Here is a 21,403-nt window from a genome sequence, read left to right as displayed (position 1 = left end):
CAGCCGCCATCCTGTCCAGGATATTTTTAGCTTCTAGTAGGAATTTGTTTTGGCAAAGGTTCTGAAATATCTTTATATCTAAACTACAGTTCTACTGTAGTATTTTAATCCAATTTAAGAGATCCCACAACTAATAAACAGTTTTGAGCCAAGGGCCAAGAGATTTTTCAATACCTTCTTTTGATCCCATTATGTACTGCTACCTCTTCATAAGTATGCACCAAGCTTGGGTGTGTAGTTTGTTTTCCTCATTCCTGAAATACGCCCTTACCCACCTCAGTATCTGCAGTTTCATCCAGCAGTAGCAGGGAACAAGCAGCTGGAAGGACAACTTCCTGCAATCTGGGTGTGGGGAGAGCATCAAATATGAAACCGACCGCTTCCTACCTTCCTATCCTGGAACCGGACAGCTTTCAAGGATCATCTGGCTTAAAAGCCAGCAAGAAGATGTTTTCCTTTTGGTGCTTCTAGTGCAGTGGGCTGCAGTTTACCCAGGAAGCAGCACATCCCCACAATAAAACCAGGGGTTCTCTACCACAGAATAACTCTATACGGGAGCACAAGCCGGTAGCTGACAACAGAAGTTGGAGGCAAGTTCCAAAAACTCAATTCCAAAGCTAGCAGGCTCATGGTCTTGCATTTCAGTTTGACTTCACATTCACCTCCAGGTTCTTAAGCCACAATGCAAATACAGTAATAGACATATTCCCAACTTGGTGTATGCAGAAACCAGACAACTGCTTCATTTTCCAGCAAATAACTTAACCGTAAACATCTCCCCAACTAAATCACAACAAAAGCAGTCAAACCAGTCTGTGTTTTAATGGTAAAGACTGATGCCGTAACTACAAAATATATTAAAATACATAAATAAGGTCATGTAAGAAAAATTAGTGTTTCAAGGTTATACCTCTGCCTTACATAAATACCACATCTGCACTTAAACTCTGAAGCTTCCTGTCCTTTGGCCTGCATAAATACCAGTTCTTGCCTGATGACTTAACTCAAATCCTACCTTTGCATTTACTCCACTCTACAATGGAGCAGGGAACTTAAATGCTTGTCTCGTTTTTGGTCCAGTAACTGCCTACTGCACGGAAACATCACCACTACACAACTGCTGTTCCTCTAGTCGTTTTAAGATGATGCTGTCCCCACACGCATTATCCTGAACAGCACATTAAAGTTGTTGCTTCTTATTGCATCCCGACAAGCAGTGATCACTTGTGTTTTAGGTTTGCCAACTGTGAATAGAAAAGAAAAGAAAAAAAAAAAAAGAAAAAACAGTTCAGTTGTTGAGTAAAAAAAAAAAAAAAAGGTACAAATATTTATAAAGATCAAAATGTAGGGTGTTCTTTCACAAATATTTATACAAACAGCAAAGTCCCACCTTGCCTTTTTCTTAATATATAAATAAAATCATTTCTTTAAAGAATTTTCCATAGCTATATTACAGGGCAGCCTAAAGGACTTGTTGAAAGGGAAATGCTATAAATACAAAACAAAAAACAAAAACAACAACAAACTCTTTCTCCAAAGACCAACAGAACTAACAATAATATAAACAGCCTTGCTTAAGTTGATAGCTTTCTTCCTTTTTTTTTTTTTTTTTAAACTAGGTTATAAATGAAGAACTTAAACACTACTTTACAACTGTTTTAAAAATTGTGTTCAACAAAACTAGTGATTTCTATACCTGAAAACTGCTTTGAACTGTTCTTTCCAAAATACTGTGATCCCAGATTATATTGGACACTCACAGCTCATTGTCACAGGCAATCGGCTAGGACTGAGCAATGAAAGGTTACTTCTACTGATTTAGCTTCAGGGCAAGCAGCCTGCAGCCACTTAGGCAAACCAGGTGGCCTCTGAGATGCATCTTATCTGCCCCAGTGGGATCCAGGACTCCCCGTGCCCTCCCAATATGCATACTTACCACGTAACCTGCCTGCCCTCTGGATTGCTTGGTTCACGGCTTTCAGATTATTCAACAGCTCAGTGTGATTGTTGCAACGAATTTTGTATTGATTTATTAAATCTCTATTAAGATCATACAGCTCGATGTACCGTTTTTTCATGTTTTTCCTGGGGGAACAATCAGCACAGTTAGTTGAATCTCTAGGGACAAGAAAATAATTCCTGGTCTGTCAATACAAAGGTGTAACACTGCATGGTTGTGATGGCTGCCACCATTACCTCCATGGCTGCAGCTACAGGACAGCAGACTTGTCTAGACGTGTTGGTTAACCTCATTATTTAACTGAATAAGGAGTCTATTTTTGTAGTTACGTTCTCCAAACAGGAGATGCCACGTTCCCCAGTGAAAGTGACACTGCTCTGCAGAAGTTCCGACCTCTTTCCTGTCACCCTTCACAGTCAAGGCAGGAAATTAGCGAACACACAAGTCAGAGTGAAGGGACTGGCACTTAAAATTTATTTCCTGGTGTTCTCAGGGGTTCACACACCACAGACAGCTTTTAATTCCTTCTTCCCTTAATGTGTCTTTTCTAATATATCACTTTCTCAAGGCCAACTCTCCCTGCCTGCTCCACGCTAAGCCCCTAACCCTGCCCTTTTGCCTTCCCCAGGCTAGTTTTCTACCTAAAAATCAGCTCATGGTGGGAGCAGCCAAGGTACCAATTCTGCATGAAGAATTGTAACTGGAAAACCACCACACCACACAAACGCTTTTGTGCCTTTTTTCTGCCTGAAAAGCAAAGGCTGGCTGTTCTACACCCAACACATACAAAGTGGCAACTGCTCACATGTCTCCCAGGAGTCGCGCATCTTCCGCCTGAACCAGCATGCTGCGGATGAGGTTGGAGTGCTCGGCCATGTCAGCAGTGAGCCTCTGATTCACTGAGTGGTGCTCGTCCACCTGTCCAAGGAAAAAATTCGTGAGAAAAGGCCCCCTGCCATTCTGGGCATACAGGAACACCTCAACTCAGCACAAAAGGAAGTAACATCCCACCTTAACCTACCTGCATCCCTAGCACCATCCTCCTTACCCTAACCCCTGGCTGCCAGGGCAGTACCTTGTCCCACAGAAAGAAGTGCTCTGCTAAGATGCAGACCTTATGCCCTGACCCAAATCCACAACTGTCTTCCAGACAATATATTTACATTATTCTAAGTGCTCAGCTGCTGGGGACCAAGACCCTGTTCCATACAACAAAGAATAAAAAGAAGACTGAGGGAACCCCTTTGTCCTTTGCACAGAATACACAGCGCACCACTGCTGGCTGATTTACACCAAGAAGATAAAGCAGCTTAGAGATCCTCAGCTTCTCCTCTCACACCAATGTCCCCAGTGACTGCTTAGCTGCCATTTTAAAAATGCCCGATGCTTCCTCACCTTGACCAACACTGTCTTCAGCTCCTCAAAGTACGCAGGGAAATCTGCTTCCACCTGCAGATCTTCAATTGCCAGAAAGGAGGCCATTGACTGGATAATGTCACCAGCTAAATCAATATCATCCGTGCTAATTGAAATCTGTCAGAAAGGACAAGAAAGCACTTAAAGGCTCTTCCACGACCAAATATCTCTTGAAACTGCTCAGCAGGACTGCCTCTAGAACAGACATCGAGGCTCAAAGCAGTTCACTCTAAGAGGCAAGATTGTTCCAAGAATAAGCTCTAAGGCTTGCTGGAGATAAGGAGACACCGATTTCAAAGGGGCTTTTATTTAGGCTTGAGGAAAAAGGAATTTGTGCATACAAGGCCAGTACAGGAGTTATGGGCAGCCCCTGGGCCTCAAATTGTGGCTTCCCACTCTGTGTGGGAACAAATACCTTCCTACAGATCTGTAGGCTAAACAATTTGCTTTGTTGAGTGGCAATGGAATTTCACCCACTAAGAGTAACACAGACTCAAAAGTTGCCAAAATCATCCGTGGAACTTGAGTACTTCCTCTGTCTGTTCAGTCCTCCTGCAATTTTACAGCCTCCCCTTGGCACCACCTTTAAGTTTCACTGGTGTATAATTACTTGGCCATTCTCCTTGTCTGTGAAGTTACTCACCTCTCCGCCAGACTTGATTTTGATGAAGAGCTGACCTGCGTTACGAAGGGAAGTGAAGCAAACCTGAAAGGGAGCACTCTGAAACTCTGCATCCTCTGGCAGCAAGAAGCTCTGGTTCAGCCACATAACAATCTGGCAAAAAATAAAAATAAAACAAAGAACGAAGAGCATCAGCCATCACCTGTGCAGAAAATCTAGAGAGCCATGCAGTGCCCTTACATGTGCACAGGGCAGCAGGGCTGTTCAGGGTAGCTTGGGAGTTTCATTCACTAAGTTTCATCCCCTAAATGCATGTCATGAACTTGCTAGGGTGGGGACAGTTGGCTCACTGCTCCTAAACTGAATATATTTAAGGAAATCAAACCTAACAATATAAAACCACAGCTCAAGGTCAAAGCATAAGACCAGGCCTGGAGACTGGAGAAAGCTAGGAAGCAAGCTTGGTTCTATTACAAGAATTTAAAGGAAAGCGTGTTTCATCTTTTTTGTTTGTTTGTTTTTTGTGTTGGCTACTTAATGCAGGAAAGGTGACACACATATAGCAAAGCCTCACCGTTATGAGGGAAATGGCCAGCTCTGATCACCACCATCCCACAATTCAGATCTTTCAGAACCAAAACTACAGCACCACTGCTCAGCTGCTAGGTATCTGAGCCATTACCTGGGCCTTTATCCTGTTCTCTATTTATAACATTCATCACTCACTACAGGGATCCTGCCACTGGCACTCTATCAGTCATCACAGAGCAAACAAGATAATATCTGAAATACCTCATGATCTCAGGTCATTATTTCCTGCAGCTGCAGGAATCCCTGAAGCTGGGAATGTCTCAAGTGAGGCATTTTTAAAAATTAAAACAAAACAAAACAAAACAAAAAAAACACTACCAAGTCAAGCTGTAACATACAGACTCCAAAGGCTAGAAACGCAGTCCACTGCATAATAATCTTTGCTCTTGGAAATCTCAAGCTAACTGCAAACCCTTCACTTGCTATGAAAAGCATCATCAGTAAACAGGACTAGAAATTAGGATTTAGAGCAGAAACTCACCCTCTGTGGCCTCTCATTCATTGTGCAGTTAACAAAGCTCAGCGGCTCTGTGGCTGAGTCTGGGCTGCTCAGGGCATACATGGAGAAGCGGGGAAGCTGTCTCGTCAGCTCAAAGACATGGAACTGTGTGCTGGAAGCAATCAAAAGGGAAAATACAGAGACAATTACAAACATAACAGTGATTCACCTATTTGCAAGGGCTCCTGGTTCTTTTTTTACCTGGGTATAAACATCCACAGCTTCCAGCAATGCAACCAACGGGTTACTGCTGGAAAGCAGCTGGATGCAGTAGAAATTGGATATTCCAGGTTTATCGCATCTCTTTACGAGGTTGAATGATTCCTCCCTATTGCTTTCACTTTCCATAATCCTTCCAATGAAATATATTCTTTAGGCTTACACGTTTAAGGTTCCATTATGTGACTGGGTATTTTATGAACAGCCTTTCTGAACTATTAAAAGCAGTAAATTAGACAAACAGAGGAAACAAAAAAAAGGAATTCAGTTCCTTCTGTTCTTCTGCAGTGCTTGGCCAGCACTCAAAATACACCTCCCTGTTTAGCCAAAGGATGCTGCTTCCTGGGACGCCGCCAGTTTTGGCAGATGTGAGCAGGGAGAAAGTTTTGGGTTTTTTTGAAAGTATATACGAAGAGGAAACTGGAAAAACGTTGTCTTGAAATCAGGCATATGCTGCTTTCTACTTGCCCCAAAGTCAAATGGGTTCAGGGTTACTTTTTAGCTTGAAAGACAGCACAGTGACTCCAGGTTTACCCAAGTATTATGGTAAGAGCTGCCACCATTCAGGCCCCTGGAGCAGCAAACCCTTAGAGCAGGCAGTCTGGATACAGCCTCTGCCTCTCATGGCTCCCTCCAGAGATCCACAAGAAAGCAGGCTTGGACAAGAAGCCAAAGGCAAAGCCAGAGCACAGCAGGTCCCAGTAACCAACTGGACCAGAGCTCAGTGAAACAGTATTTTTAAGAAAGTATTCCAGCTCGCCTTCCACTAACAAGAGAAGTGAGGCATCAGGGAATTAACGGTGCAGTTCCCGTGGGACAAGCATGAAGCCACATCACTGGTGTTTCCTGTCACACACTGGAGACCAGCAGAGTTCACAACACAAACCTCACCTGTTCCTGTAACCCACGAAGGCTTTGATGTGCAAATCCACGGGGACATCTTTGGGTGGAGTAAGGGGAACCCGAACACAACCTGAGAGGTTCTGGAGACTGGGGTGTACCACGTGGCTCTCTCCTTCAAATATGCCTTCAGCAAAGATCAGCACAGCACGGATGATTGTGTCTTAGCAACGGGAAGAAAAAATAGTTTCTAAATTAACAGCTGTCCTCTTGAAAAAAAATCTTTTTTTTTTTTTTTTTTTCCCCCCAGAATTAAGCACAGGCAACTCTTTACAGCCCTCCTCTAAACTGTTAACATATTGCAAACGACCAGCACTACCACATCTGGATCTGATTGCATTCTCAACATACCTAGTGCTAGGTGAATAGGCTGCTTTGGGGCAGTTTCTGTCTTGCAGCTGAGGTCTAGCTGCATTCATGCAACACCCTCACGAGCACAGAGACTTAACTGAACACAACCTGAGCTCAAAGCTGCTGTGGTAGTCTCTGCATTCCTTACACAGTTTAACACGTACCAGGTAATCCACCCATAAACAACCAAGATTGTCCATTAATTTTTGGAACAGATTTTTTTATGTTGTTTTGCTCAGCTGTTTTTTGTTTGCTTTTTACAACAAAAATGTTGTGACAGAAGCGTATCCCTCTATACTGACCACTGCACTCATTCTTTCACAGAGGAATAGCACGGTGTTACTTTTTACTCTTTACAGTCAACACAAGGAATGCTGCAGGGATCACCAAAACTCATTTCATCTAAGTTAAATGTTAATTGCCTTGGAAAACAAAACACAAGAAGTAAATTCCAGCAAACTCCTCCCCCTTCCCCAGACCCATCAAAGGAGCACAGCTGATTCAAAACTGTGAAAGGAAAGCAACCACATAGGGGAAATTACAGACAATAAAGGGGAGACAGGCAAATCATCAGCTAAATATAACTAAATGTTTGCATGAATTTACATGGAAATAAATGCCAATGGTTGCAGGGTACCACTCACCATTTGTGGTGGAAATACACAGCTCCACGTGGGCAGACTGGCTGTCAGAGCCCAGATTAACTGACAGGGAGGTCTGGAGTTGGGTATTTGCTGGAATCACACCTCTCTGCCCATCAGCTTCCTTCAGTTGAGTGTTCTGTTCAGCCTGTTCCAAAACACATACCCTTCAGTATCAGAATTTCAAGATTTTCATTCAAGCAACCTAGAAAACGTGTGTAAGTCAGTTCTCTTTTCCTGCAGGAGAAGGCTGCAATGCCCAGACACCTCCCATATTTATAAACAGCAGCTGGATTAGGCACGAAGCTGTGGACCCTTGTGCCACGATTTGTTCAAGTGCTTTCTTGTTGATGGAGCTCAGCTCTGTACCCAAACCTCCATTCAGAAAAGCACTTTGCATATATTTAACTTTAAGCAAAAATTCCATGCTTTTGCTGCGGTGGTTATTTACTTTTCAAACATAAGCCTGCTCTTCCCTCAGACTATTTTTCAAAGCCCTGTAATTCTGCACCTTCCCCATCAAGCCACAAGCGCGCTGCCGGTGTACCTTGGCAGCGCTCTCACACAATCCTCTCCGACTCCCAAGTTGGCTTAGGCATGGAAAATTACAATTTTCAGTCGTAAGCTGATGCACAGGGCTGAACAAAACCCAGCTCCAAACCCAACTGCTCCAGTGAGCTGATGAGGCAAGGAGCACGTTACTTACTACAGAAAGAAAAGCAAGTTCTGAACTTGCACAAGGCGCGAGCCAGACGTGCAAGCAGGAATCCCAGGCAGACAATCTCACTGCTGATTGCAGGTTACAGCTCTGACTTGTCCAGGCTGCCCCACGACCTCCTCTCAGATTACAACAGATTTATAGCAATGGGAAGACAGGTTTTAGCCCTACACATTGTTTAAATAGTACCTTGGCATTTTCCTCATAATTTCTTAATTCCAGGAGCAGATTTTGTTTCTTTTGGCTAAGTTCTCGGATCAGGTCCTGCTCAGCACTTGTATCCATCAGGTTTCCCTTCATCTCCTCACCTCCTGGCAGATAGCCTCGGACTGCACAGAAACAAAACACACAGAAAAATCTGACACCTGTAAAGAATGCGCTGCCCAACGGTGTAACCCCAGTTAAAAGTTGTAGGAACACAGAAAAACACATTCAGGGTGCACAATGCCCTCCAATAAAAGGGCTCACTTTATTATTTGCAGGTCAATCATTTCTTTTAGATGAGAGCAAGCCAGAAAATACACTGATACACAGAAAAACAATGTTCTCAATCCTACAACTGACCTCGTGTGAAAGGAAGCCAGTCCCAAACAGAATTCTAATGACACTCAATGACAAGCATTGTGAGAATGCAGAGGCTTGCCCATACAGTGTTTATTTTTGTATTATGATTTAGTAATTATTAATATTATTTACTATTACTATTTAGTAGTGCCTTTTTTTTTATTAATTAGTTTCTGTTTATTCTTTATTTTTAGCCCTGCCTAAAGGCTCCAGCCTAAAGGGATCCCCACTGTGCCAAGGTTTCCGACACACACATCAGAAGAGCATGATCATGTTGGTGATATTAACCTACTAGGATACTGCATACAACATCCCCCTTCTGTAAGCCTGGGAAAAGGGTTTCAATGCTGAAGCCAAAGTCCAGCACTTCCCAGCAGCCTGTGATTAAGAGAGACAGAAAAACACTGCGCTATTTAACAAGGACAGGCTTTTGTTCCAGTGGGCTGTGCCAGACCTGTTTGTCTCAGGTCATTGAAGCCAAGCAGTTGGATAATCACACCAGTGCCTTTCCTGGAGCCATCATGCATGCCCGTAAATTCATGCTGAACTTATTTAAATGATCTCCAATCATATCTGTTTCCAGTCACAGTAACCAGGTCTCACTGCCTGAAAGTCTAGTGGGACAAATCCACCAGTTCTACAGTCTCAGAAGAGAAATTCCCAGGAAACAAAGGGCTGTTGACATCCAAAATTTCTAACACAATTAACAACTCATCTTTCAAACAAAACCAAAATACACGTACCTTAAGCTCTCTAACCCCCTTTATCCACTGTTAAGCAACTCAACAACTAGCACGTATTTCCCATATATTGATCTTTCATAATGTTGCCTGAAAAACTGTGGTCTTTACTGAGCATGTTCCTCTTTGCATTATTAGGAAGGGACATTTTCTATTAGGCAAACAAATTTTGATGGATTCTTGGACCATAATGAAATGCACACTGATTATCATGGAGAAAGCGATATTCAAAGTCCTGTTTGCAGATAGCCTAACACAAAATTCCCTTAACTTTGCACAAAGCAAAGGGAATTTGGCACACAAAAATGCCTGTGGAACCGAAACAGCGGTTAGGTAATCTGAGATGACGTGATGTGCCTGATACCACTGTGTGTTAAATTAGTATCCCGAACAATGCTCTTACCTTCACCATCAACTGAACAGCAGATTAACTGGGTGCTCCCATCCATCCTGTAATCCCCCTCCACCACACCTGCAATCGAGGAGGCAAAGTTGTCCTTAAAAATGACCTCCCCCGTTCGGTCACTGCGCGCATCAACCTGGAACAGCAAAGAGTTCCAAGACACAGCATGAACAAATAAGCTAGCTCCAAAATAAATGCCACACCATACTCCGGGTTGTTAACTGAAAGCCAGCTCCACTCACGGAACTGCAGATGGATGAACCTGCAGTTCTGCTGATCAGAACGCTCCAGATGAAAAATGTGTTATCAAATGACCTCTAGACAGACTCAGCCAGAAGGAACTGCTCTTCAGAGATACTTCCCCAAGTTACAAACAACAGGAAAAAAAAAAGTCATCTGCAAGCCTGCACAGGGAAGGTTGTGCACATGTGGATGCACCAAACTGTAAATAACCTTAATGCAGTATTTACAGTGTCTCGTCTTATTTGCTGTCCTTGACTGCTGAACTATCTTTACGCACATGTCACAACCTTTAGTTATCTTTTGATGGAGAGGGGAGCTCAGGTCTGTGGACAGTGTCTCTTGCAAAGCATGGGACCAACATTACTCTTTCGAGGAGCTAGGGACTGTTTCAGACCAACACGCAGGGTAGAGACTGCCAGTTGAAAAGAACAGAAAAAGGAGTACAGCAAGGAGAGGTTCTCTCTTTAATGATGTTATACACCTAATCCAACATAAATTACAACATATCTGGGCTCTAGACTGCCAGCTTGATATGAAGTTAATTAAATTCCTCCAGGCTAATGAGAGTAATGAGAGGTGCTAAGAAAGAAGCACAGATTTACCAAAAAAAAAAAATTTGCAAGCTGTGTCCAAGAGAGATTTGGCAGCTAGAACAGTCATTTCTGGCAAAGGGAAATACCAAGCAACAGGCTTAAGAGACTAGACCGAGCTGTATAGCATGCCTTTACATAGGATTAAATAATACTTTGATGGATTTACTCTAATCCTGCCACAGTCAAGGCCGACGCCGTTCTCCTCTTACATAACCACTCCTTTTTTCCCCTGTAGTTTGAGAACATTCAGGGTGCACGGCAGATTATTAGCATGCACCCAAGACACAGCCGAAGAGACTTGAGATCTGTAGGATGTGGCGTATGATCTCTGCTACTATAGAAACAACTTGCCACACCTTAGCAATTGACTCTGAAGCAAGCAGAGGAAGATTTTCTCTGACTGATCTTGCATTTGGCACAGGATTCGCCAGACAAACTAAGTTTACCATAATAATACTTCAGCGCTCATTTTTCAACAGTCTTTTAATATTTTGTCTGTTCTACTTCAGAAAAATTAACAGCCCTGTTAAAACACAGCTTCCAGATTTACACCTCCTCGTTTTTCCCCAGTATGAGCTCACCTTCCCATTGGACCAGCCAGTGATCAGCTCGCATACCCCATCGGAGTTGAGGTCAAATGCATGTATGCTCATCGCGTGGTTCTTAGACTGAGGACAGAAAACAAAGAACAAACTACAATGGGGTATGTTTTCTAACCTGCACATGCTTGATACATGCAAAACACTGAAGAATGAGTCCACAGAAAGGAACAGAAAAACTTCTCTTAAAAGGAAGTTACAGCATCACTATCTGCAAGATCACACACATCTTCGAAATCTTTCGCTCTCGCGTTATGAATCTAGTCCACTGCTCTCAAAGAACCTGATTTTTCCCTTGAATAATTTTCATCCAAGCAGATGATTAGAATTCAGAAAGTATAAAAAACAGATTTTCTAGAAAAAATATCAGTTTCAACATTTTCATAAAATGAGACCACTGAGGAAAGCCATTAACCTCTTCCTGCCACCTCCCAAGGAATCCTTCTTATTGCTATTGAATAGGCTGTTCTAATCTGTGCTATATTAAGAATATTAAAATGAAAGCTCTTCCCAACAGTGATTAGCTACAGCAACTCCTTGCTTTTGATGTAGAAAAATTAGCTTTGAACATATACAATGCAAGATGAATTCGGTCTTTGAAAAAGAGTTTATTGATTCAACAATGCAGCCAGAAGCATTTTCTAACAAATAGTTCACATTTTGCTGTTGCATCTCTGTTCCTTAAGTGACCCTGCAAAGCTGAAGCATCCCCAGATGTACGGTTTTACCAGGGCTGTTAAAGCCATCATCAGTAGTCCCAAAAGTGCTGAAGGAATTGACACGTTACTAATTTTGCATGCATCTATAAAAATGGGTAGATTTTGTAACAACAAAGTTACATTAATTGCTATGCTCAGAAGAAAATTTCAAATTCTTCTGAGGAGTTTTGGTGTTACCAGAACGACCAGAGACTAGCCACCAAACCCTCAGGAGAATTCAAACTTTCTGTGATTTCATTCCAGCATTGGACTAACCTTAATCCTCCAGTAGCGGGCTGTCTTGTCATAAACTCCGACCGTCCCGTTAGAAAGAGCATAGCCAAAGCGACTGCCGTACATGGGGCTAAGTGCTGTAACAGTCTTGTGGGGGAAAGGGAAAGGGCAGACAGAGAGAGAAAATACATGAATCAGGCAGGACACATCTACTTCTGCATCTTCAAGTACCAGAGAACAGACTATACGCCATCTCTATCACATGAACTGTACATTAATTGAAATTTAACTGTAAGTCTACTGTACAGAGCACTAAATATTGAAATAACTATTTTTAAAACTCAATTTAACATGACCAAAGGCCTTGTAGGATTTCCCCACACAAGCTGCATTGCCAATGTTAACATGCAATTCAGCAAAGATTGCAGAATTGCCCTCAAACTGTGTTTTTTGATCAAATATTTACTACCACAATCAGCAGCCCAACTGCTCACAGGATTCCTGTGGTCATCAGTGCTAATACATTGCCACCGAAAACCTGCTCCAGACACACAACACTCCTTAAATCTTCAGGATCTGAGGATGCCAAAGAGTTCAACATGACACGGGCTGGGAAAGCCCTAGAGATATTGGTAGAAAACCTTTGCCTAAGATTAGCAAGATAAAAATTAACAGCTCCCACGGTCGGAGTTTTTCAGGAAGACAATTACAACAGCGGGCTGGGTATTACCTGAACAAGCAACAGCTCCAGGAAAAGACCTGAGAGCCATAACCCAGACCATTTCTCCCTCCTTCTGAGAAGCATTAATTCACAGTTCTTCACTGAGCAAGGTCTCTCAGTGCTTGGACACGCATCCTTTCACCTTGCACAAATACTAGAGATCTTAATGTTGGGAGGAACAAGTACAAGAGTCTGTCTGGTCTCCCATACAAGGTAGCTCATGAGATTTCCTTAAAATTAACTCCTTCTTGAACTCCAGCACTTCTCTAAAAACCAGACCTTGCTGTGAAGACTCCCAGTGAAACTGAATCCACCCCTGCCTCTGCTGAAGTCACAGAGAAGGTAGCAATCATCCCCACCGTTTAGCATGTGCACCTCAGTGTCTGCTTTCAGGCTACAGCCACTCCACATTGCTATGCGTGGTGTCCTTAATCAGAGCTCTTGGCAACAATTCAGTCCTACAGGCGGGTGTCTGCAGACAGTCATGAAAGCAACATGTAAGCTGCATTAAACTCAGCTGACTGTGCTCCTGGATTTTTTTTGCTACAGAGCACGGTTTCCAAACCCTTCGCCGTTCCCTCTCGTGGACCTTCTCCAAAGCCTTTCCCAAGTAACAGCACCCTCCAAACTGCGAGCACCCAGTGAGGACAGAAGACCCCAGCAACAGACAAAAAGTCACAGAGGCAACAATACCCTGCATACCCAAAGTGTGCATTTATAAATTCAAGAATCACAACAGAACAGCTTTTGTGATCTCATTTTCATCAGAAGAAGCAAATAAACACAGAAAATGCAAACTATTCCAGTCTTCCAATATGTGTACAATGTGCAAAGCCACCGTCTCCTGCACTTGCCTTCCTGAAAGGAAAGGTTTAGGTGCAGCTGTGCCCTTTCAAATTAGAACAGTAAGACTGTAACAGGCCTCTTAAGGCTCTACAGGTGTGGATTTGAAACAACTCTACTGTAGATCTGGAAGCAAACGATACATGAGAGTGATGGACCATTCACTTCCTCTTAACTGGAAATCCCAACATGACTTTTCAATATTTTTATAAATGATCTGGATGTAGGAATAGAGGGTATTTTGAGCAAGTTTGCTGATGACACCAAACTTGGAGGAGTTGTGGACTCAAATGAGGGCGTAAAGGCCTTGCAGAGGGATCTGGACAGGTTGGAGAGCTGGGTGATCACCAACCGCATGAAGTTCAATAAGAGCAAGTGCCGGGTCCTGCACCTGGGACGGGGAAACCCTGGCTCCATGTACAGACTGGGCGATGAGACGCTGGAGAGCAGCCTAGAAGAGAGGGATCTGGGGGTCGTGGTAGACAGCAAGTTGAATATGAGCCAGCAGTGTGCCCTGGCAGCCAGGAGGGCCAATCGTATCCTGGGGTGCATCAAGCACGGCATCGCTAGTAGGTCAAGGGAGGTGATTGTCCCGCTCTACTCTGCGCTGGTGCGGCCTCACCTCGAGTACTGTGTGCAGTTCTGGGCACCACAGTATAAAAAGGACATGAAACTGTTGGAGAGTGTCCAGAGGAGGGCTACGAAGATGGTGAAAGGCCTGGAGGGGAAGACGTATGAGGAACGGCTGAGGTCACTGGGCCTGTTCAGCCTGGAGAAGAGGAGGCTGAGGGGAGACCTCATCGCAGTCTACAACTTCCTTGTAAGGGGGTGTCGAGAGGCAGGAGACCTTTTCTCCATTAACACTAGTGACAGGACCCGCGGGAACGGGGTTAAGCTGAGGCAGGGGAAATTTAGGCTGGACGTCAGGAGGGGGTTCTTCACAGAGAGGGTGGTTGCACACTGGAACAGGCTCCCCAGGGAAGTGGTCACTGCACCGAGCCTGTCTGAATTTAAGAAGAGATTGGACTGTGAACTTAGGCACATGGTCTGAACTTTTGGGTAGACCTGTGCGGTGTCGAGAGTTGGACTTGATGATCCTTAAGGGTCCCTTCCAACTCAGGATATTCTATGATTCTATGATTCTATGATTCTATGACTCTGGATTGGCTGTTGCACAGATACTGGGATGCATTCTGTTATGCCCAGTTCTAATTCTAGCTATATTAACAGCTCCTTTTCCTGGAACACTGCCCTCATTCATCCTTAAGAGCTCTTTCTAAGTCGTTTAATAGCTAACTAAGCCTTTTAGTCCTAACTCTGGCAGCAAGGAGTCCTCAAATCTTCAAGGACAAAGGTTGTACTCCAGGCACCACAAAAGTGCAGCCCTCTTTGTGCAGCCAGCGTACGACCAACTGCAATACAAACCTCCAGTTTTGCCTGGGTGGCCCCCTTGTACCCAGCCACACACCGTGTGGATACGCACGGGGACAAGTTGTCCCATCATGATTGTGTCAACACTTTTGAGGAAAATAGCAGCAGAAGACGTCCTGTTGCTCAGGAGGCACTAAGAGCTTCGGTCAGTGGGCTCCTTCCTGGAACCACAACCACCTTTGGACAGGGCCCTGCTTTTCAGTCAGACAATAATTACTTTCCTTAGTCTGGTTAAAGGTTTGTAAACAAATAAAAAAGCAAGAAACCCCGTGCAAGTGTTATTGAAGATGTTGTTAAACCCTAACTTTTGCAATGCTAGCTGGATAGATACCGTGCCAAACCGTTAAGTAACTATTTAACTACACAATACATTTGAACCAGAGTAACCAGAAAAGCTTTATAGTACACAACATTATCAACTTCATCTGTGTAATAAACGTTAGCTAGAAATAATTTACCTCTGTTTCTGACATTTCCGCCACAATCTCATCTTCTTTAAATACTCTGATATCAAAATCTTCAGAGCCAACAAGAAGCTGCAAAAATAATGAAATCTACCTTAACAAGGCTTAATCGAGGCAAGAAAATAAAAATCACAGACTGTTGTACAGAGAAAGCAAATAAATATTCCAAGTCCAGCAATGGAGAGGTTTCAACAGCAATAGGAAATGTCGCCAGGAGAACAAAGGGCACCCTCAGTCAAGAAAAGCTTTCAGAAGTTCCCCATTGATTGAGTACTAGTCACACTTTTTCGGCAAGTTGGACCCTACAAAAGCACCGTGAAACATCTGGGGTAGGAATGAGAAGAGATACTTTGGAGCATCAGGGCTATGCTATTTTCTTGCTGCTATCATTTGTAACCACAATTATAAACACCAAAATACTGCGTTGCCTGTGCTGGAGCAGGGGGCATACAAAGTTCTGACTTACTACAAACTTACTACAAACAGCTGGAAAACCTTTCACTGACCAGCCAGCCCTCGTGTAAATGCTCAAACCCAATGAACCCAAGTAACCATCACTGCCTCTCCTACAGATGGTGGCTGCCACTACCACAAAGCAAGGGCAAAATGGGCTTTAGCTTGATGTAAACGATTACACAGATAGGACATCAGCAGTGAATCAGGTCTTCTGCATTCTCACTCCTTATCATCTCTCTATTTATTAGCTTGTTTCCTATTTCCTAGGTTTGAGCAGGTAGAAGGTATTAACTGAAAAGGAGAAAGCAAGGAACAGTCCTGCACCCATCTAAACAATGACAGAAAATGATACATAAATCAAAGCTTAAAACTCAGTAGTGCCTTTCCCCACTGGAACCAATGAGCCTTCCATCTTTACTTGGCAGAATGGATACAAACACATACCAAAATTGGATTTAAATAAATAAATAAATAAGCAAGACTTTTCTTCTTCCAAGGTGAAGGTGCTTCAAATTAGGACAAACTAAATTACACAAGCCTAAGCTTACTGTAGCTATTGAAATAATTTATTGCAAATAAAATTGTAGAGATTTCTTGACAAGCCATGACTCCACCATCGAGCAGCAACTAGCTAAATGCACAGAAAGCCACATCAGTTACTGGTGACCCTGCATCACATACAGATGCCTAGAAGATGCTCTACTAATTTGATTTTATTGAAGTTGTCCACCTTGGTGACTTTCATCCCCCTGGACTCAAACGTGAAAAAGCAAGGAAAAACTCCCTCTCTGTCCCCCAAGTCTCTGACACTGTTTACTTTCTCCCATCTTGCCAATCTAACATCCTAAGACAGTGACTGGAACAAATCAGTTGTGCTAGCTATTAAATGACAGAAGTCTAGTCACACAGGTTTAAAATCGGTCCATTTTAAATGTAGACATACATGTATTTTCATGGGGGAAAAACAGAAATAAAGTTAGCACATCCACTTATCAGATAAAACAAATCAACAAAAAAAATCAATTTCAGTTGTAAACCAGGTGCAGTTTCACATAAACCACAGCTTACAAAAAATCTTGTAGACATTTAATAGTAAAAAGAACCCAAAAAATCTCAGAAAATGGATGCTGGGCTAACTGACCGTGTAAGTTGGTTGGTTAAGGCATCCAACCCTGCCTAGCTCAAAGCAGCAACAGATTATACCAACTGCTGAGACTGAACCTTTGTCAAGCAGAAAAACAGAACAAAAAAAGCACTTAGAAGCCCAAGTGCAAAACATTTACAGATAGCACTACCGATCAGTTTCCCTGTTTTCTCACAGAAGGCAAGAACCTTTATCCACTGCCTCTGCTTTCTATAACCATCACTGTGCTGACATTGATTGTAAAACCTGTAAGATTTTCTGTTTCCTAAAGATCCCAATCAAACAAAGGGTCTGCACCAGCACAGCAGCTATAAGAAACACCAAAGATGTAGAGGCCATGTACATGTCACTATAATCATGACATAGTTCAAGGAAACACCACAAATGAGGACTTTCTGGGAATTCAAGAGAAGAGCTTAAATTAATTCTGATTAAAATTGGAAGATGACAAAAGTACATACTTCTAGTGTGATGACTTAACAGGTTATTTATTCGCATCTGAAGCATACTAGGAAGCCATTCTTTTTTCTTTAAGAGTCATGTTTATAGCCAAGATCCTTCGATTCACACAGGATGGAGGAACATTTACAAAAACAGAAGATGCCACCCAAATTCACATCACCCATCCATCGCAGTCTGCGTGATTAGAACAGCAGCTGTTTCCTATCATGTCTCACATCCTATCAGCAAGATGCGTGCTACTCTTCTCATTTTAAATCCGAAAAGTAAGGAACATACTATTTCCTCACATCACTGTGGAGAAGAAACAGGGAGAATGGAGGCAAAGACAGAGTCTGTGATTTTGGCAATCATAAGTGAAGTGCTTCGCAGCACAGCTTTTTAAGGGCTCACTTTCACTGTAAGATGCTTGCGAGTTGTACCTCTGCCACTTAAAAAAATATTTATAAACATGTTCAAAAAATATGACTGAAACAGATGCCCTGCAATTGATGATCAGAGATGTTTCATTGTATTTCCCCTGTATTTCTGGCATAGTTCAAAAACCATGAGAGAAGTTTCCATCGCAGCTGGCCATCTATTCACCAAGGCAAGGCAGCAATACTGTGAAGCCCCCAAATATGCCTCGTTTCACACATTCCAAGTAGTGCCAGAGAGCAGGGCTGCTCCCCATATGCAGATTGAGCAATGGTGCCTGGTTCTGCCAGGCTGAAGCCTGAAAAAGGGACAGCTTCCCCACAGGGATCACTTTCACTGGTAGTATGTCAGTTGTATTTGATAATGCACTTTTTTTTTTTCCTACCACTATAAGACCATGAAAACAGCTGAATTCACGTGTAAGTGGTTACAAACAAACCTCCGTTTTGCCATCACCATCAAAGTCGCACAGTGCTAACGAACGAACGTTGTCTCCAGTAACCTAAAACGAGAAAGACCATTTTCAACACTGATAGCTGTCAGAAGCTACACTTTTTATTATCTCAGCTGCAATGAGTGCAGTCAAGTACTTGAGTAACATCTGAATGCACTAAATACATGGTCAAACACACAGAATTTAAGCTCTGAAATAAATTAAGAAAGATCTTAGCTGTTCAACAACCAAATTAACATATACTGTATTAAAAAAAATCCACAGCAATTAGTGCCACCAAATGAATCTTTTAATAACATCAAAAGCATTTATGTGTAGCCCTACCGTCCAAAAAAGGTCGTTTCCTTTGTAATCAAAGCCTTGCAGGGCACAGTTGCCACCAATAATAGCAAGTGGAGATGTGATATCTCCCAGCTTTCCAAGAACTATTGCATTGGCTCCATCGGAAACCTACAGAGAAACATTAAAGGAAAACAAAACAAAACAAATAATGTGACATCAGAGCACACCGATTAAAAAAGCTTCCCACATTACCACATTTGTCTCCTTTCTAGCAGTGCCAGAGTCTTGCAGCATAACCTGGGTGTGTGCTCCCCTTCCACTTTGTGGGTGCAGTTACAGCGGGGTTGTCATAAGGCAAGACAAAACTGACAACCACCATTTCTGAAAGGGGCTAACGAGAAACCAGACGTGAAGTCGGGCCCACTGGTGAATTAGGGGGGTTATAAAGCCAAGAATTAAGGTGTTTTGACTAGTTATGCACGTGTGTTGACCATTAACCTTTTACTACAAAGTGAGTTGTGCTGTCATGTAAATCCAGGACCTCTTCAAGTTTTTCCTTATATTTTGATTCCTTGCTAAAACCCACAATTCCTGTCACTATGTGTGACCTGGAGAGATGAGGGTGAAAAAATGAGCTTAGCTGAGCTCTAGACACTGAGTAAAACATATAAATTTTGCCTTGCTAGGTTGATGTGTTACGGTAACGTGCTCTCCCTCACACAAACGTGGGTATACACCCTACTAATGCTTTGTATACACAGGTGCACATCCTACATCCTCACACATACACAGCTAGACACCCTACTAACGCTTTGTCCCTGATGTGTACGCCTCCTAGTAACACTTTATTTTCGAGGGGCAGGCAGCACGCCTCGACTCGCCTCTCGGTAGAACAGCTCCGAGTTGTCGTGCACGTCGTAGGCCAGCAGGCTGGTGGCGGTGCCCACCAGCAGGCAGTCGGCGGCCGGCTGCGGGCGCAGCGGCCCGGCGCTGAGGCAGGAGATGGCCTGGTTGATGTTGAGGAGCGAGACGGCGGCGTCCTGGCCGCTCGGCACCATGCGGCTGGGGCCGGGCCGGTGGCCGGGGCTGTGCGGGCTGTGGATGAAGACCTGAGGGGAGCAGAAGGGGGGGAGGCAGTGAGGGAGCGCCCCGCGCCGCCCCCCTGCTGCTGCCTCTCCCCCCCCCCCCCGCCGTTACCTTGCCCGCTTGGGTGGCGGCCGCCAGGCACGGGTGGGTCCCGTCGAAGCGGCCCAGCGCCACGGTGCGGGGCACGAGCTTGTGGCTCAGCTTCAGGGTGAAGACGGGGACCAGCATGGCGGGGGGACGGGGACGGGGACCGGCACCGGGACCGGCACCGCCACAGCGCGGCTCGGGCCTGGGCTTGGCGCCGCCCGCGCACGGAGCCGCGTCACGGGGCGGAGCGGGAGGGGGGGCGGTGAGGGGCTGTGAGGGGCTGGGGGTAACTGGGGGCTGAGGGGGCAATTAGGGGGGCAGTTAGGGTGGTGAGGGGGCAATTAGAGAGCTGGGGGGGCAGTTGGAGTGGTGGGGGGCAGTAGAGGCAGTGAGAGAGATGAGGGGGCAGTTAGAGAGCTGGGGGGGCAGTTAGAGTGGGGAGGGGGCAGTTAGGTGGGGGGCAGCTAGAGATGGGGAAGTTGGGGGGCAGTTAGGGAGGTGGGGGGGAGGTAGGGTGTTTTGGGGGCAGTTGGGGAGGACAATAAGATATGGGGGGCAGTTAGGTGAGGGTAGTGAGGTGAGGAGATGGGGAACAATAAGGTACGGGAGGCAATTGGGGGGCAGTTAGGTGGTGGGGTGGTTAGAGGCGGGGGCATTTGGGGTAGTTGGAGAGGCACAGGGGCAGCTGGGGGGGCTGGAGGGGGCAATTAAGGGGCAGTTTGAGGGGCATGGGGGCAGTTGAGGTAGTACAGGGGCAGCTGGCAAAGCAGGGGGCCAATTGGGGGATTGGGAGGGCTATTGGGGGCAGTTGGGGGGCTGGGGGCAGTTGGCGGCACCAGTGAGCCCCATGCCTTCCCCTCAGCTGTGCTCTGAGGAGCAGCTCCCCGAGGTCAGGCTGGGTTTTTCAGGCAAGGTGAGGAGGAGAAGAGCCGTGAAAGCCCACCAGGAGTTAAATTTAGCCAGGAAAGGGCCACCTCAGAGCCCTTCTGCCTTCCTCTGCCTGCTGCAGGCTAGCGTCTCCGTCCGTACCGCATCTGTCTTCTGTCCGTCCTGCTGATATACAGCAGAGCCAGGAAAACAGTGCCATCCCCTTTTTAGCGTTCATATCCCTTAATTTAAAAAGCACAGTTACAGAGAGCAGGACAGTCCCTTCAAGGCACGCAGCTATTTTATTTAAAATAAAATCTCAGCGAGCTGTGCAGAGGCGAGGGCCTTCCCAGCCTGTTTTCATGGCCACCGTCCATCAGCTCCGGGGCTCTCGTGAGCACCAGGAGTCACCATCACGCCGACCTGAGGATCCAGCACTTGGTGTTGGCCTCTTTGTAGCTCCCAGGGGAATTCGGCTTTACCAAAACACAGCTGGCACCATTTGTTGTCTTCCTAGGCAAAGCTCGGCTGCGCGAGGAGGAGCTGGCTGTGGCAGTGGCAGGACGAGCATCGCTGCCCACCCAGGAGCTGTTTATTGGCAAAAACTTCAAATATAGCTCGAAATTCACCACGTCCTTATCTGACCGGAGCTTCCTGCCTGATGTTCCCTGGCAAGATGTAAAACCCTGCTCAGATATCGA

The 21,403-nt window shown here is 44.7% G+C and overlaps 1 protein-coding gene across 1 annotated transcript; it reads right to left on the bottom strand.

The window, feature by feature from the left end:
* Positions 1–803: 803 nt before the first annotated feature.
* Positions 804–20,049, bottom strand: BBS2 (Bardet-Biedl syndrome 2). Its single transcript, XM_084533531.1, has 17 exons — positions 19,860–20,049; positions 19,544–19,771; positions 18,705–18,830; positions 18,366–18,428; positions 15,445–15,522; positions 12,034–12,138; positions 11,042–11,128; positions 9,625–9,760; positions 8,107–8,246; positions 7,203–7,347; positions 6,199–6,370; positions 5,071–5,200; positions 4,020–4,151; positions 3,356–3,493; positions 2,766–2,878; positions 1,937–2,085; positions 804–1,244 (listed from the first exon to the last, which is right to left on the bottom strand). Exons 1-17 carry the CDS (start codon positions 19,974–19,976, stop codon positions 1,138–1,140), a joined length of 2,166 nt encoding a protein of 721 aa, XP_084389657.1. The 5' UTR covers positions 19,977–20,049; the 3' UTR covers positions 804–1,137.
* Between the last annotated feature and the right edge of the window lie 1,354 nt (positions 20,050–21,403).

Source organism: Aythya ferina (assembly GCF_964211825.1).
Source record: "Aythya ferina genome assembly, chromosome: 12".
NCBI classification, from domain to species: Eukaryota; Metazoa; Chordata; class Aves; order Anseriformes; family Anatidae; genus Aythya; species Aythya ferina.
Note: the sequence above shows the minus strand (reverse complement) of the source record. Positions and strands in the feature narration are given on the sequence as shown.